Source organism: Pleuronectes platessa, unplaced genomic scaffold, assembly GCF_947347685.1.
Source record: "Pleuronectes platessa unplaced genomic scaffold, fPlePla1.1 scaffold_26, whole genome shotgun sequence".
Taxonomy (NCBI): Eukaryota; Metazoa; Chordata; class Actinopteri; order Pleuronectiformes; family Pleuronectidae; genus Pleuronectes; species Pleuronectes platessa.
Genome location: NW_026519116.1, coordinates 797,874 through 816,915, shown reverse-complemented (window position 1 = coordinate 816,915; position 19,042 = coordinate 797,874). Strand labels below are relative to the sequence as shown.

Here is a 19,042-nt window from a genome sequence, read left to right as displayed (position 1 = left end):
AAATCAAATTAATAAAAAAACTGTGCTTGCACATCCTGTGGGGCGCAAATTCTGTGGGGCGCACATCCTGCGGCGCACATCCTGCTGCGCACGTAAATAAAAATAATATTAAAAACAAATTACAATTTTTTTTTTAAATCAAATTAATAAAAAAACTGTCCTTGCACATCCTTTAGGGCCCAAATTCTGTGGGGCGCACATGAATAAAAATAATATTGAAACATTTTTACAAAAAAAAATATTTAAATCAAATTAATAAAAAAACTGTGCTTGCACATCCTGTGGGGCGCAAATTCTGTGGGGCGCACATGAATAAAAATAATATTAAAACATTTTTACAAAAAAAAAAATTTAAATATAACTAATAAAAAAACTGTGCTTGCACATCCTGTGGGGCGCAAATTATGTGGGGCGCACATCATGCGGCGCACATCCTGCTTCGCACATGAATAAAAATAATATTAAAACATTTTTACAAAAAAAAATATTTAAATATAACTAATAAAAAACCTTGCTTGCACATACCTGTGGGGCGCAAATTATTTGGGGCGCACATCCTGCGGCGCACATCCTGCTGCGCACATAAATAAAAATAATATTAAAAACAATTTACAATTTTTTTTTTAAATCAAATTAATAAAAAAACTGTCCATGCACATCCTGTGGGGCGCAAATTCTGTGGGGCGCACATCCTGCGGCACACATCCTGCTGCGCACATAAATAAAAATAAAATAAAACATTTTTACAAAAAAAAATATTTAAATCAAATTAATAAAAAAACTGTGCTTGCACATCCTGTGGGGCGCAAATTCTGTCGGTTGCACATCCCGCGGCGCACATCCTGCTGCGCACAAAAATAAAAATAATATTAAAAACAATTTACAATTTTTTTTTTTTAAATCAAATTAATAAAAAAACTGTGCTTGCACATCCTGCGGCACACATCCTGCTGCGCACATAAATAAAAATAAAATAAAACATTTTTACAAAAAAAAATATTTAAATCAAATTAATAAAAAAACTGTGCTTGCACATCCTGTGGGGCGCAAATTCTGTGGGGCGCACATCCTGCGGCGCACATCCTGCTGCGCACATAAATAAAAATAATATTAAAAACAAATTACAATTTTTTTTAAAAAATCAAATTAATAAAAAAACTGTGCTTGCACATCCTGTGGGGCGCAAATTATGTGGGGCGCACATCCTGCAGCGCACATCCTGCTGCGCAAATAAATACAAATAAAATTAAAAACAAATTACAATTTTTTTTAAAAAATCAAATTAATAAAAAAACTGTGCTTGCACATCCTGTGGGGCGCAAATTATGTGGGGCGCACATCCTGCAGCGCACATCCTGCTGCGCAAATAAATACAAATAAAATTAAAAAAAATTTACAATTTTTTTTTTTTTAAATCAAATTAATAAAAAAAATGTGCTTGCACATCCTGTGGGGCGCAAATTATGTGGGGCGCACATCATGCGGCGCACATCCTGCTTTGCACATGAATAAAAATAATATTAAAACATTTTTACAAAAAAAAATATTTAAATATAACTAATAAAAAACCTTGCTTGCACATCCTGTGGGGCGCAAATTATGTGGGGCGCACATCCTGCAGCGCACATCCTGCTGCGCAAATAAATAAAAATAAAATTAAAAAAAATTTACAATATTTTTTTTTTAAATCAAATTAATAAAAAAACTGTCCATGCACATCCTGTGGGGCGCAAATTCTGTGGGGCGCACATCCTGCGGCGCAAATCCTGCTGCGCACATGAATAAAAATAATATTAAAAACAAATTACAAAAAAAAATATTTAAATCAAATTAATAAAAAAACTGTCCTTGCACATCCTGTGGGGCGAAAAATTCTGTGGGGCGCACATCCTGCGGCGCACATCCTGCTGCGCAGATAAATAAAAATAATATTAAAACATTTTTACAAAAAAATTTTTTTAAATCAATTTAATAGAAAAACTGTGCTTGCACATCCTGTGGGGCGCAAATTCTGTGGGGCGCACATCCTGCGGCGCACATCCTGCGGCGCACATCCTGCTGCGCATATAAATAAAAATAATATTAAAAACAAATTACAATTTTTTTTTTAAATCAAATCAATAAAAAAACTGTGCTTGCACATCCTGTGGGGCGCAAATTCTGTGGGGCGCACATAAATAAAAATAATATTAAAACATTTTTACAAAAAAAAAAATTTAAATATAACTAATAAAAAAACTGTGCTTGCACATCCTGTGGGGCGCAAATTATGTGGGGCGCACATCATGCGGCGCACATCCTGCTTCGCACATGAATAAAAATAATATTAAAACATTTTTATAAAAAAATATATTTAAATAAAATTAATAAAAAAACTGTGCTTGCACATCCTGTGGGGCGCAAATTCTGTGGGGCGCACATCCTGCGGCGCACATCCTGCTGCGCACATAAATAAAAATAATATTAAAAACAAATTACAATTTTTTTTAAAAAATCAAATTAATAAAAAAACTGTGCTTGCACATCCTGTGGGGCGCAAATTATGTGGGGCGCACATCCTGCAGCGCACATCCTGCTGCGCATATAAATACAAATAAAATTAAAAAAAATTTACAATTTTTTTTTTTTTAAATCAAATTAATAAAAAAAATGTGCTTGCACATCCTGTGGGGCGCAAATTATGTGGGGCGCACATCATGCGGCGCACATCCTGCTTTGCACATGAATAAAAATAATATTAAAACATTTTTACAAAAAAAAATATTTAAATATAACTAATAAAAAACCTTGCTTGCACATCCTGTGGGGCGCAAATTATGTGGGGCGCACATCCTGCGGCGCACATCCTGCTGCGCACATAAATAAAAATAATATTAAAAACAAATTACAATTTTTTTTTTAAATCAAATTAATAAAAAAACTGTCCTTGCACATCCTGTGGGGCGCACATCCTGCGGCTCACATCCTGCTGCGCACATGAATAAAAATAATATTAAAACATTTTTATAAAAAAATATATTTAAATCAAATTAATAAAAAAACTGTGCTTGCACATCCTGTGGGGCGCACATCCTGCGGCGCACATCCTGCTGCGCACATAAATAAAAATAATATTAAAACATTTTTACAAAAAAAAATATTTAAATCAAATTAATAAAAAAACTGTGCTTGCACATCCTGTGGGGCGCAAATTATGTGGGGCGCACATCCTGCGGCGCACATCCTGCTGCGCACATAAATAAAAATAATATTAAAAACAATTTACAATTATTTTTTTTTAAATCAAATTAATAAAAAAACTGTGCTTGCACATCCTGTGGGGCGCAAATTCTGTGGGGCGCACATCCTGCTGCGCACATAAATAAAAATAATATTAAAAACAATTTACAATTATTTTTTTTTAAATCAAATTAATAAAAAAACTGTGCTTGCACATCCTGTGGGGTGCAAATTCTGTGGGGCGCAAATTCTGTGGGGCGCACATCCTGCGGCGCACATCCTGCTGCGCACATAAATAAAAATAATATTAAAAACAAATTACAATTTTTTTTTTAAATCAAATTAATAAAAAAACTGTCCTTGCACATCCTGTGTGGCGCAAATTCTGTGGGGCGCACATCCTGTGGCGCAAATCCTGCTGCGCACATAGATAAAAATAATATTAAAACATCTTTACAAAAAAATTATTTAAAACAATTAATAAAAAAACTTTGCTTGCTCATCCTCTGGGGCGCAAATTATGTGGGGCGCACATCCTGAAGCGCACATCCTGCTGCGCACATGAAATAAAAATAATATTAAAATATTTTTACAAAAAAAAATATTTAAATCAAATTAATAAAAAAACTGTGCTTGCACATCCTGTGGGGCGCAAATTCTGTGGGGCGCACATCCTGCGGCGCACATCCTGCTGCGCACATAAATAAAAATAATATTAAAAACAAATTACAATTTTTTTTTTTTAAATCAAATTAATAAAAAAAATGTCCTTGCACATCCTGTGTGGCGCAAATTCTGTGGGGCGCACATCCTGCGGCGCACATCCTGCTGCGCACATAAATAAAAATAATATTAAAAACAAATTACAATTTTTTTTTTTAAATCAAATTAATAAACAAACTGTGCTTGCACATCCTGTGGGGCGCAAATTCTGTGGGGCGCACATCCTGCTGCGCACATAAATAAAAATAATATTAAAACATTTTTACAAAAAAAAATAATTAAAATCAAATTAATAAAAAAACTGTGCTTGCACATCCTCTGGGGCGCAAATTCTGTGGGGCGCACATCCTGCGGCACACATCCTGCTGCGCACATAAATAAAAATAATATTAAAAACAAATTTCAATTTTTTTTTTAAATCAAATTAATAAAAAAACTGTGCTTGCACATCCTGTGGGGCGCAAATTCTGTGGGGCGCACATCCTGCGGCGCACATCCTGCTGCGCACATATATAAAAATAATATTAAAAACAAATTACAACTTTTTTTTTAAATCAAATTAATAAACAAACTGTGCTTGCACATCCTGTGGGGCGCAAATTCTGTGGGGCGCACATCCTGCGGCGCACATAAATAAATATAATATTAAAACATTTTTACAAAAAAAAATATTTAAATCAAATTAATAAAAAAACTGTGCTTGCACATCCTGTGGGGCGCAAATTCTGTGGGGCGCAAATTCTGTGGGGCGCACATCCTGCGGCGCAAATCCTGCTGCGCACATAAATAAAAATAATATTAAAAACAAATTACAATTTATTTTTTTTAAATCAAATTAATAAAAAAACTGTGCTTGCACATCCTGTGGGGCGCAAATTATGTGGGGCGCAAATCCTGCGGCGCACATCCTGCTGCGCACATAAATAAAAATAATATTAAAACATTTTTACAAAAAAAAATATTTAAATATAACTAATAAAAAACCTTGCTTGCACATCCTGTGGGGCACAAATTATGTGGGGTGCACATCCTGCAGCGCACATCCTGCTGCGAAAATAAATAAAAATAAAATTAAAAAAAATTTACAATTTTTTTTTTTTAAATCAAATTAATAAAAAAACTGTGCTTGCACTTCCTGTGGGGCGCAAATTATGTGGGGCGCAAATTCTGTGGTGCGCACATCCTGTGGCGCACATCCTGCTGCGCACATAAATAAAAATAATATTAAAACATTTTTACAAAAAAAATTTTTTAAATCAATTTAATAGAAAAACTGTGCTTGCACATCCTGTGGGGCGCAAATTCTGTGGGGCGCACATCCTGCGGCGCACATCCTGCTGCGCATATAAATAAAAATAATATTAAAAACAAATTACAATTTTTTTTTTAAATCAAATCAATAAAAAAACTGTCCTTGCACATCCTTTAGGGCCCAAATTCTGTGGGGCGCACATGAATAAAAATAATATTAAAACATTTTTACAAAAAAAAATATTTAAATCAAATTAATAAAAAAACTGTGCTTGCACATCCTGTGGGGCGCAAATTCTGTGGGGCGCACATCCTGCGGCGCACATCCTGCTGCGCACGTAAATAAAAATAATATTAAAAACAAATTACAATTTTTTTTTTAAATCAAATTAATAAAAAAACTGTCCTTGCACATCCTGTGGGGCGCACATCCTGCGGCTCACATCCTGCTGCGCACAAAAATAAAAATAATATTAAAAACAAATTACAATTTATTTTTTTTAAATCAAATTAATAAAAAAACTGTGTTTGCACATCCTGTGGGGCGCAAATTCTGTGGGGCGCACATCCTGCGGCGCAAATCCTGCTGCGCACATGAATAAAAATAATATTAAAAACAAATTACAAAAAAAAATATTTAAATCAAATTAATAAATAAAAAACTGTGCTTGCACATCCTGTGGGGCGCAAATTCTGTGGGTTGCACATCCTGCGGCGCACATCCTGCTGCGCACATAAATAAAAATAATATTAAAAACAATTTTTTTTTTTTAAATCAAATTAATAAAAAAACTGTGCTTGCACATCCTGTGGGGCGCAAATTCTGTGGGTTGCACATCCCGCGGCGCACATCCTGCTGCGCACATAAATAAAAATAATATTAAAAACAATTTACAATTTTTTTTTTTTAAATCAAATTAATAAAAAAACTGTGCTTGCACATCCTGTGGGGCGCAAATTCTGTGGGGCGCACATCCTGCGGCGCAAATCCTGCTGCGCACATAAATAAAAATAATATTAAAACATTTTTACAAAAAAAATATTTAAATCAAATTAATAAAAAAACTGTCCTTGCACATCCTGTGGGGCGCAAATTATGTGGGGCGCACATCCTGCGGCGCACATCCTGCTGCGCACATAAATAAAAATAATATTAAAACATTTTTACAAAAAAAAATATTTAAATCAAATTAATAAAAAAACTGTGCTTGCACATCCTGTGGGGCGCAAATTCTGTGGGGCGCAAATTCTGTGGGGCGCACATCCTGCGGCGCAAATCCTGCTGCGCACATAAATAAAAATAATATTAAAACATTTTTACAAAAAAAATATTTAAATCAAATTAATAAAAAAACTGTGCTTGCACATCCTGTGGGGCGCAAATTCTGTGGGGCGCACATCCTGCGGCGCACATCCTGCTGCGCACATAAATAAAAATAATATTAAAACATTTTTACAAAAAAAATATTTAAATCAAATTAATAAAAAAACTGTGCTTGCACATCCTGTGGGGCGCAAATTCTGTGGGGCGCACATCCTGCGGCGCACATCCTGCTGCGCACATAAATAAAAATAATATTAAAAACAAATTACAATTTTTTTTTTTAAATCAAATTAATAAAAAAACTGTCCTTGCACATCCTGTGGGGCGCAAATTCTGTGGGGCGCACATCCTGTGGCGCACATCCTGCTGCGCACATAAATAAAAATAATATTAAAACTTTTTTACAAAAAAAAATATTTAAACCAAATTAATAAAAAAACTGTGCTTGCACATCCTGTGGGGCGCAAATTCTGTGGGGCGCACATCCTGCAGCGCACATCCTGCTGCGCAAATGAATAAAAATAAAATTAAAAAAAATTTACAATTTTTTTTTTTTAAATCAAATTAATAAAAAAAATGTGCTTGCACATCCTGTGGGGCGAAAAATCTGTGGGGCGCACATCCTGCGGCGCACATCCTGCTGCGCACATAAATGAAAATAATATTAAAACATTTTTACAAAAAAAAATATTTAAGTCAAATTAAAAAAAAAACTGTGCTTGCACATCCTGTGGGGCGCAAATTCTGTGGGGCGCACATGAATAAAAATAATATTAAAACATTTTTACAAAAGAAAAAATTTAAATATAATTAATAAAAAAATGTGCTTGCACATCCTGTGGGGCGCACATCCTGCGGCTCACATCCTGCTGCGCACATAAATAAAAATAATATTAAAAACAAATTACAATTTTTTTTTTAAATCAAATTAATAAAAAAACTGTCCTTGCACATCCTGTGGGGCGCATATCCTGCGGCTCACATCCTGCTGCGCACATAAATAAAAATAATATTAAAAACAAATTACAATTTTTTTTTTAAATCAAATTAATAAAAAAACTGTCCTTGCACATCCTGTGGGGCGCAAATTCTGTGGGGCGCACATGAATAAAAATAATATTAAAACATTTTTACAAAAAAAAATATTTAAATCAAATTAATAAAAAAACTGTGCTTGCACATCCTGTGGGGCGCAAATTCTGTGGGGCGCACATCCTGCGGCGCACATCCTGTTGCGCACATAAATAAAAATAATATTAAAACATTTTTACAAAAAAAATATTTAAATCAAATTAATAAAAAAACTGTCCTTGCACATCCTGTGGGGCGCAAATTCTGTGGGGCGCACATCCTGCGGCGCACATCCTGCTGCGCACATACATAAAAATAATATTAGAAACAAATTACAATTTTTTTTTTAAATCAAATTAATAAAAAAACTGTCCTTGCACATCCTGTGGGGCGCAAATTCTGTGGGGCGCACATCCTGCGGCGCACATCCTGCTGCGCACATAAATAAAAATAATATTAAAACATTTTTACAAAAAAAAATATTTAAATCAAATTAATAAAAAAACTGTGCTTGCACATCCTGTGGGGCGCAAATTCTGTGGGGCGCACATCCTGCGGCGCACATCCTGCTGCGCACATAAATAAAAATAATATTAAAAACAAATTACAATTTTTTTTTTAAATCAAATTAATAAAAAAACTGTCCTTGCACATCCTGTGGGGCGCAAATTATGTGGGGCGCACATCCTGCAGCGCACATCCTGCTGCGCAAATAAATAAAAATAAAATAAAAAAAAATTTACAATTTTTTTTTTTTAAATCAAATTAATAAAAAAACTGTGCTTGCACTTCCTGTGGGGCGCAAATTATGTGGGGCGCACATCCTGCTGCGCACATAAATAAAAATAATATTAAAACATTTTTACAAAAAAAATATTTAAATCAAATTAATCAAAAAACTGTCCTTGCACATCCTGTGGGGCGCAAATTCTGTGGGGCGCACATCATGCGGTGCACATCCTGCAGCGCACATCCTGCTGCGCAAATAAATACAAATAAAACTAAAAAAATTTTACAATTTTTTTTTTTTTAAATCAAATTAATAAAAAAACCTTGCTTGCACATACCTGTGGGGCGCAAATTATGTGGGGCGCACATCCTGCGGCGCACATCCAGCTGCGCACATTAATACAAATAATATTAAAACATTTTTACAAAAAAATTTTTTTAAATCAAATTAATAAAAAAACTGTCCTTGCACATCCTGTGGGGCGCAAATTCTGTGGGGCGCAAATCCTGCTGCGCACATGAATAAAAATAATATTAAAACATTTTTACAAAAAAAAATATTTAAATCAAATTAATAAAAAAACTGTGCTTGCACATTCTGTGGGGCGCAAATTCTGTGGGCCGCAAATCCTGCGGCGCTTATCCTGCTGCGCACATAAATAAAAATAATATTAAAAACAAATTACAATTTTTTTTTTTAAATCAAATTAATAAAAAAACTGTCCTTGCACATCCTGTGGGGCGCAAATTCTGTGGGGCGCACATCCTGCGGCGCACATCCTGCTGCGCACGTAAATAAAAATAATATTAAAAACAAATTACAATTTTTTTTTTAAATCAAATTAATAAAAAAACTGTCCTTGCACATCCTGTGGGGCGCACATCCTGCGGCTCACATCCTGCTGCGCACAAAAATAAAAATAATATTAAAAACAAATTACAATTTATTTTTTTTAAATCAAATTAATAAAAAAACTGTGTTTGCACATCCTGTGGGGCGCAAATTCTGTGGGGCGCACATCCTGCGGCGCAAATCCTGCTGCGCACATGAATAAAAATAATATTAAAAACAAATTACAAAAAAAAATATTTAAATCAAATTAATAAATAAAAAACTGTGCTTGCACATCCTGTGGGGCGCAAATTCTGTGGGTTGCACATCCTGCGGCGCACATCCTGCTGCGCACATAAATGAAAATAATATTAAAACATTTTTACAAAAAAAAATATTTAAGTCAAATTAAAAAAAAAACTGTGCTTGCACATCCTGTGGGGCGCACATGAATAAAAATAATATTAAAACATTTTTACAAAAGAAAAAATTTAAATATAATTAATAAAAAAATGTGCTTGCACATCCTGTGGGGCGTACATCCTGCGGCTCACATCCTGCTGCGCACATAAATAAAAATAATATTAAAAACAAATTACAATTTTTTTTTTAAATCAAATTAATAAAAAAACTGTCCTTGCACATCCTGTGGGGCGCACATCCTGCGGCGCACATCCTGCTGCGCACATGAATAAAAATTATATTAAAAACAAATTACAATTTTTTTTTTAAAATCAAATTAATAAAAAAACTGTCCTTGCACATCCTGTGGGGCGCAAATTCTGTGGGGCGCACATCCTGCAGCGCACATCCTGCTGCGCAAATAAATAAAAATAAAATAAAAAAAAATTTACAATTTTTTTTTTTTAAATCAAATTAATAAAAAAACTGTGCTTGCACTTCCTGTGGGGCGCAAATTATGTGGGGCGCACATCCTGCTGCGCACATAAATAAAAATAATATTAAAACATTTTTACAAAAAAAATATTTAAATCAAATTAATCAAAAAACTGTCCTTGCACATCCTGTGGGGCGCAAATTCTGTGGGGCGCACATCATGCGGTGCACATCCTGCAGCGCACATCCTGCTGCGCACATGAATAAAAATAATATTAAAACATTTTTATAAAAAAATATATTTAAATCAAATTAATAAAAAAACTGTGCTTGCACATCCTGTGGGGCGCACATCCTGCGGCGCACATCCTGCTGCGCACATAAACAAAAATAAAATTAAAAAAAATTTACAATTTTTTTTTTTTAAATCAAATTAATAAAAAAACTGTGCTTGCACTTCCTGTGGGGCGCAAATTCTGTGGGGCGCAAATTCTGTGGGGCTCACATGAATAAAAATAATATTAAAACATTTTTACAAAAAAAAATATTTAAATCAAATTAATAAAAAAACTGTCCTTGCACATCCTGTGGGGCGCAAATTCTGTGGGGCGCACATCCTGCGGCGCACATCCTGCTGTGCACATACATAAAAATAATATTATAAACAAATTACAATTTTTTTTTAAATCAAATTAATAAAAAAACTGTCCTTGCACATCCTGTGGGGCGCAAATTCTGTGGGGCGCACATCCTGCGGCGCACATCCTGCTGCGCACATAAATAAAAATAATATTAAAACATTTTTACAAAAAAAAATATTTAAATCAAATTAATAAAAAAACTGTGCTTGCACATCCTGTGGGGCGCAAATTCTGTGGGGCGCACATCCTGCGGCGCACATCCTGCTGCGCACATAAATAAAAATAATATTAAAAACAAATTACAATTTTTTTTTTAAATCAAATTAATAAAAAAACTGTCCTTGCACATCCTGTGTGGCGCAAATTCTGTGGGGCGCACATCCTGCTGCGCACATAAATAAAAATAATATTGAAACAAATTTACAATTTTTTTTTTTTAAATCAAATTAATAAAAAAACTGTGCTTGCACATCCTGTGGGGCGCAAATTATGTGGGGCGCACATCATGCGGCGCACATCCTGCTGCGCACATAAATAAAAATAATATTAAAAACAAATTACAATTTTTTTTTTTTTAAATATAACTAATAAAAAAACTCTGCTTGCACATCCTGTGGGGCGCAAATTCTGTGGGGCGCACAGACTGCGGCGCACATCCTGCTGCGCACATAGATAAAAATAATATTAAAAACAAATTACAATTTTTTTTTTTTTAAATCAAATTAATAAAAAAACTGTGCTTGCACATCCTGTGGGGCGAAAATTCTGTGGGGCTCACATCCTGCGTCGCAAATCCTGCTGCGCACATGAATAAAAATAATATTAAAACATTTTTACAAAAAAAAATATTTAAATCAAATTAAAAAAAAACTGTGCTTGCACATCCTGTGGGGCGCAAATTAAGTGGGGCGCACATCCTGCTGCGCACATAAATAAAAATAATATTAAAACATTTTTACAAAAAAAGTATTTAAATCAAATTAATAAAAAAACTGTCCTTGCACATCCTATGGGGCGCAAATTCTGTGGGGCGCACATCATGCGGCACACATCCTGCTGCGCACATAAATAAAAATAATATTGAAACAAATTTACAAGTTTTTTTTTTAAAATAAATTAATAAAAAAACTGTGCTTGCAAATCCTGTGGGGCGCAAATTATGTGGGGTGCACATCCTGCGGCGCACATCCTGCTCTGCACATAAATAAAAATAATATTAAAACATTTTTACAAAAAAAAATATTTAAATCAAATTAATAAAAAAATTGTGCTTGCACATCCTGCGGCGCACATCCTGCTGCGCACATAAATAAAAATAATATTAAAACATTTTTACAAAAAAAAATATTTAAATCAAATTAATAAAAAAACTGTGCTTGCACATCCTGTGGGGCGCAAATTCTGTGGGGCGCACATCCTTCGGCGCACATCCTGCTGCGCACATAAATACAAATAATATTAAAACATTTTTACAAAAAAAATATTTAAATCAAATTAATAAAAAAACTGTCCTTGCACATCCTGTGGGGCGCATATTCTATGGGGCGCACATCCTGCGGCGCAAATCCTGCTGCGCACATAAATAAAAATAATATTAAAACATTTTTACAAAAAAAAATATTTAAATCAAATTAATAAAAAAACTGTGCTTGCACATCCTGTGGGGCGCAAATTATGTGGGGCGCACATCCTGCGGCAGACATCCTGCTGCGCACATAAATAAAAATAATATTAAAAACAAATTACAATTTATTTTTTTGTAAATCAAATTAATAAAAAAACTGTCCTTGCACATCCTGTGGGGCGAAAAATTATGTGGGGCGCACATCCACCATTGCACATCCTGCTGCGCACATAAATAAAAAAATATTAAAAAATTAAAAAAAAAGAAATATAAAAATAAAATTAATAAAAAAACTGTGCTTGCACATCCTGTGGGGCGCAAATTCTGTGGGGCGCACATCCTGCTGCGCACATGAATAAAAATAATATTAAAAACAAATTACAATTTTTTTTTTAAATCAAATTAATAAAAAAACTGTCCTTGCACATCCTTTGGGTCGCAAATTCTGTGGGGCGCACATCCTGCGGCGCAAATCCTGCTGCGCACATGAATAAAAATAATATTAAAACATTTTTACAAAAAAAATATTTAAATCAAATTAATAAAAAAACTGTGCCTGCACATCCTGTGGGGCGCAAATTCTGTGGGGCGCACATCCTGCGGCGCACATCCTGCTGCGCACATAAATAAAAATAATATTAAAAACAAATTACAATTTATTTTTTTGTAAATCAAATTAATAAAAAAACTGTCCTTGCACATCCTGTGGGGCGCAAATTCTGTGGGGCGCACATCCTGCGGCGCACATCCTGCTGCGCACATAAATAAAAATAATATTAAAAACAAATTACAATTTATTTTTCTGTAAATCAAATTAATAAAAAAACTGTCCTTGCACATCCTGTGGGGCGCAAATTCTGTGGGGCGCACATCCTGCGGCGCACATCCTGCTGCGCACATAAATACTAATAATATTAAAACATTTTTACAAAAAAAATATTTAAATCAAATTAATAAAAAAACTGTCCTTGCACATCCTGTGGGGCGCAAATTATGTGGGGCGCACATCCTGCTGTGCACATAAATAAAAATAATATTAAAACATTTTTACAAAAAAAATATTTAAATCAAATTAATAAAAAAACTGTGCTTGCACATCCTGTGGGGCGCAAATTCTGTGGGGCGCACATCCTGCGGCGCAAATCCTGCTGCGCACATGAATAAAAATAATATTAAAACATTTTTACAAAAAAAAATATTTAAATCAAATTAATAAAAAACTGTGCTTGCACATTCTGTGGGGCGCAAATTCTGTGGGCCGCAAATCCTGCGGCGCATATCCTGCTGCGCACATAAATAAAAATAATATTAAAAACAAATTACAATTTTTTTTTTTTAAATCAAATTAATAAAAAAACTGTCCTTGCACATCCTGTGGGGCGCAAATTCTGTGGGGCTCACATCCTGCGGCGCAAATCCTGCTGCGCACATGAATAAAAATAATATTAAAACATTTTTACAAAAAAAAATATTTAAATCAAATTAATAAAAAAACTGTGCTTGAACATCCTGTGGGGCGCAAATTCTGTGGGGCGCACATCCTGCGGCGCACATCAAGCTGCGCACATTAATACAAATAATATTAAAACATTTTTACAAAAAAAAATATTTAAATCAAATTAAAAAAAAACTGTGCTTGCACATCCTGTGGGGCGCAAATTAAGTGGGGCGCACATTCTGCTGCGCACATCCTGCTGCGCACATAAATAAAAATAATATTAAAAACAATTTACAATTTTTTTTTTTAAATCAAATTAATAAAAAAACTGTCCTTGCACATCCTGTGGGGCGCAAATTCTGTGGGGCGCACATCCTGCGGCGCACATCCTGCTGCGCACATAAATAAAAATAATATTAAAAACAAATTACAATTTTTTTTTTAAATCAAATTAATAAAAAAAATGTGCTTGCACATCCTGTGGGGCGCAAATTATGTGGGGCGCACATCCTGCTGCGCACATGAATAAAAATAATATTAAAACATTTTTACAAAAAAAAATATTTAAATCAAATTAATAAAAAAACTGTGCTTGCACATTCTGTGGGGCGCAAATTCTGTGGGCCGCAAATCCTGTGGCGCATATCCTGCTGCGCACATAAATAAAAATAACATTAAAAACAAATTACAATTTTTTTTTTTTTAAATCAAATTAATAAAAAAACTGTCCTTGCACATCCTGTGGGGCGCAAATTATGTGGGGCGCACATCCTGCGGCGCAAATCCTGCTGCGCACATGAATAAAAATAATATTAAAACATTTTTACAAAAAAAAATATTTAAATCAAATTAATAAAAAAACTGTGCTTGCACATCCTGTGGGGCGCAAATTAAGTGGGGCGCACATCCTGCTGCGCACATCCTGCTGCGCACATAAATAAAAATAATATTAAAACATTTTTACAAAAAAAAATATTTACATCAAATTATTAAAAAAACTGTGCTTGAACATCCTGTGGGGCGCAAATTCTGTGGGGCGCACATCCTGTGGCGCACATCCTGCTGCGCACATAAATAAAAATAATATTAAAAACAAATCACAATTTTTTTTTTTAAATCAAATTAATAAAAAAACTGTCCTTGCACATCCTGTGGGGCGCAAATTCTGTGGGGCGCACATCCTGCGGCGCACATCCTGCTGCGCAAATAAATAAAAATAATATTAAAACATTTTTACAAAAAAAAATATTTAAATCAAATTAATAAAAAAATGTGCTTGCACATCCTGTGGGGCGCAAATTATGTGGGGCGCACATCCTGCAGCGCACATCCTGCTGCGCACATAAATAAAAATAATATTAAAAACAAATTACAATTTTTTTTTTTTAAATCAAATTAATAAAAAAATTGTCTATAGCGTCCGTTTTCCTATAAAAGGCCGCTAAGAGGCTTAAGTGGGCTCCAGGCTGTTACGCGTCGTACAATGAATCCAAGTCCGGTGATGAATATAGTTTGAGAATTTTATTGCTGTAGACCGAATGACAATTGATGAATGCAAACATGGTTGTTTGACGATGACGACGACGACGACGACGACGACGCTAAACAGAAAATATAATCAGGTGCGCCACTAACCCCCTTTCTCCCCCTCCGCTGATCTGACTGCCCAGGTATATAGATTAAGCCACACCCATGTGTCAATCAAACGGAAGTGACATGCTCCAAAACAGTGTGACTAACCTTTCAAAATAAACAATAAACAAACAGACCAAATATGCATTTTGGCCCCTACAATTCCGGCCCCTAATTATTATGTTTCAAATAATAATTACAAATTTGACATAACAATCAACATAGTATGTAAATATATTTTCTTTCTTCATTATTTGTAATCCGATATACGTTGTCCAAGGAAAGAGTGATTAATCAAAGTCAAGTGTTCAGGAACAAAGTCAAGGGGTCAAAAGTCAGTTTGCGTCAGTCAATGATCCGCTGCCTCCAGTAGTAGGCAGACTTTGGTGATGGGCCTGGTCAGAAATCCGGTCTTTGACTTGATCCGAAGCTGACGTACAAGTCCCTTTTTGTCCATAATGGTCTCCACAATCCCTCCAGTCAACCAGGAGTTGCGAGGCGCTGAATCATCCACAATGATGACGATGTCTCCTGGTGTGAAGTTGCGTCTTATGTTGGACCATTTCTGTCGTTCTTGCAGTTGGGGAAGATACTCCTTAATCCACCTTTTCCAAATCCTTTCCTCCTGTTGCTTCTTTTCTTGATCCTGTAGTTTCCTCTTTGCCTCACATTCTTCCACCTCCCGTCTTCTCACTTTCTCTTCCTCAATTATTCTTTCTTCTTCCTTTCTCTTTTCCTAGGCTAACCTACACTCTTCCTCTTGTCTCCTGATACTCTCTTCTCTCCTCCTGTCTTCCTGGACCCTCTCTTCCTCCATCCTAATCCTTTCCTCCTCAACTCTCTTTCTTTCTTGTTCCTCTCGTCTCTTCTTTTCCTCCTCTAGTCTCTCACGCTGTTGTTGTTCTTCTCTCCTAACCTGCTCCTCCTCTTCTTGTCTCTTCCTCAAAATCATTTGCTCTTCCTCCCGTCTAACTTTCTCTTCTTCTTCAATCCTTTTTCTTTCTTCAGCCTGTCTCCGCTTCTCCTCAGCCAACCTCTCAAGAGCTTCTTCTTGGCTCCTCAACCTCTGCTCTTCCTCTCGTCTAACCTTCTCTTCTTCAATCCTTTTTCTTTCTTCCTCATCTTGTCTTCTTTTCTGCTCAGCCAGTCTCTCAACAGCTTCTTCTGGTTTCCTTTCATCTTCTTTTCTTCCCAGAGGTCCGTTAACTGTCCAGCCGAGCATTGTTTTGACGGCATATGGTCCATCTCCCACACTCCTGATGACTTGAAGTGGTTCCAGAGCCTTTGGTACATCGGAGCCAATCAGCAACTCAATCTCACAGTCCAGTTCAGGTAAGTGAATATTCTTTAAATGATGCCACTGATTGATGTCATTTTGATGTGGGATGTTCCCTTTGTGCACAGGCATAGTCTTCTGAGTGTACACACATGGGAGATCACAGAAATCAGTGCCATGAAGTCCTGTAACCTCTAGGCCTGAAACAATGCTGGTTTCAACGACCTTCTTTTGACCCATTGTTCTCAGAAGAATATTTGATTTTCTTCCCTGGAGATTGAGCTTATTCATTAGCCCCAATGTGCAAAATGACGCAGTGCTTCCCGGGTCAAGGAATGCATATGTATGCACTGTTGTATTCCCCTTCTTGGCCTTTACTTTCACAGGCACTATGGAGAGTTTGCAATTGTCTTCACCGGCCCCAGTAAGACCACTTGTCTGTACCGAGGCTATGGCTCTGATGTCAGCTTCTTCCTTTGTTTGAGGATGATGTTTGTCCATTTCAAATCTTCTTTGGTGGATATGCAGCATCTGAGGATGCTTCAAATTGCATATGTTGCAGCTGAGTCGCTTCCTGCAGTCCTTGCTCATGTGTCCTTTCTGCAGACAACCAAAGCAGGCTCCATTTTCTTTAAGGAAAGTGATTTTCTCATGATGTGCTTTCTTTTCCAATAGGAAACACACCTCCAAAGCATGTCCACCTCCACAGAACAAACACCTTTTTACAGCCGGCCAACTCTCCATTTTCCTAGGTCCATTTCCATTTTTCTCATGTGCAACTGTCACAGTGGTTGCAAATGTACTTCCTTTGATTTTTGGATGAGGTGGTTTTGACATAAAACCTCTTCCATCCTTGCTTGGTGTGGGAGTGTCTCTGATGTCTCCAAATACTGGATCAGTTGCAATCCTCACTTGTTTTTCAAGGTAATTTACCAGATCCCTGAAGGTAGCTCTTTGGTTGTACCTTTCCTGAAAATCACATGCCACAGATCTCCATTTATCCCTCAGTCGATATGGCAGCTTCTTAATTATAATTAGCAGGTTAGCAGACATGTTGAGCTCTTGCATGTTGTTGACATCTTCCATGGCATTGCAACATCCTCTTAGAAACAGAGTGTATGCTTGTAGTGTTTTTGTGTCATCTGGTTTAATTGACGACCATGAAAGAGCCTTCTCCATGTAGGCTGTAGCAATTTTATGCTCGTTGCCAAAGTGCTCCTGCAGTAAGGATTTTGCCTTCCTGAATCCTCTATCTGCGGTCATATGAAGGCAGCTCCTCACCATTTCTCTTGGTTGTGCTTCGGTATATTGTTCCAGATAATAAAGACAATCTGTGGGGTTTGGGTTCTTGCTTTCGATGTTGTGTTCAAAGGATTTTATGAATGTTTGAAATTGAAGTGGGTCACCATCAAAACGACGAATCTCCTTCTTGGGCATTAAAGAGAGAGAGACTGTTGTTGAATCATTAATGCAGTGATGTCATTTTGCTTTTCCATGATGTTAAGCATGTTGCTCTGTTCACCATTGCTTGGAGCAGGCAATGTTGTTGGTATTGTAACATGTGCATCCATAGTTAATGTATTTGACTGAATTGTCACTGGCACTGTGGAGAGAGATTGGGTTTGATTAATGTCTCCGTCAGCAGTGGCAATCATTTGTGTTTTCTTTTCACGTTGTTTTTTCTCCATATACGAGTTCATACCATCTGACACTCTTGATCTGTGGCTACGCACACCAGATCTACTTGAGGCTCCAAGAATCTTCATTTTTGCCATTGTAGCAGCAAGATTCCCATCCAGCTCCAGTTGCTCCTTTTTCCTCCTTAGCTCCTCCTCTTGTGCTTCTATGGCATGTTTATCTTTTAGCATTTGTTGTATTACAATAAGAGCAGCCATTTCAGCCTCAGCCTTGATGCATGCAGATGAGGTGGTGGAAAATCTTGAGCATGAAGAATGTGATTTGTGACTCCTGTTGGTAATATTTGACACACTGTCACTTGGCTTTATTTCATCCTGCATGTCAGATATTGCTTTATTCTGTTGGGAAGGAATGGCAGCTGGAACATCAGAGTGTGGTATATTTTCCTTTAATTCAACAGGTGCAACAGGTGCTCCCTCTTCAGGTGGAATGGGAGAGATGACTGATTGTGCAGCAAACACATCTTCAGTCACCTTTCTTGCTTGTTGAAAGTGTCTTTCAATCTCAGAGAGCCATGTCTTTACATCATCAATGAAGTCTGTGTTGTGTTTTATTATGCGTCCAAACCACTCCTTTTGGGTTACCTTTTCCTCTTTGGGAAGTAAAACAATCACTGACTCATGTGCTGCATTTGCATTTTCATACAGTTGTTTGAGTTCATTCAGTTTGAATTGCACTTTCTTTGCATTTTCATCATTTTTCATGAGCCCTTTAATTTCACGTGAGAGCTCTTTCATTTTTTTCACA

The 19,042-nt window shown here is 35.9% G+C and overlaps 1 protein-coding gene across 1 annotated transcript; it reads right to left on the bottom strand.

Annotated features, from left to right (window-relative positions):
• Window positions 1-15,134: 15,134 nt before the first annotated feature.
• Window positions 15,135-16,790, bottom strand: LOC128436416 (uncharacterized). Its single transcript, XM_053418164.1, has 2 exons — window positions 15,531-16,790; window positions 15,135-15,347 (listed from the first exon to the last, which is right to left on the bottom strand). Exon 1 carries the CDS (start codon window positions 16,727-16,729, stop codon window positions 16,058-16,060), a length of 672 nt encoding a protein of 223 aa, XP_053274139.1. The 5' UTR covers window positions 16,730-16,790; the 3' UTR covers window positions 15,135-15,347; window positions 15,531-16,057.
• Window positions 16,791-19,042: the final 2,252 nt, after the last annotated feature.

What these genes read in the sequence shown, in the direction of transcription:
- LOC128436416 (XM_053418164.1), bottom strand. Translation starts at nt 16,729, where the DNA reads ATGCCTGTGCACAAAGGGAACATCCCACATCAAAATGACATCAATCAG.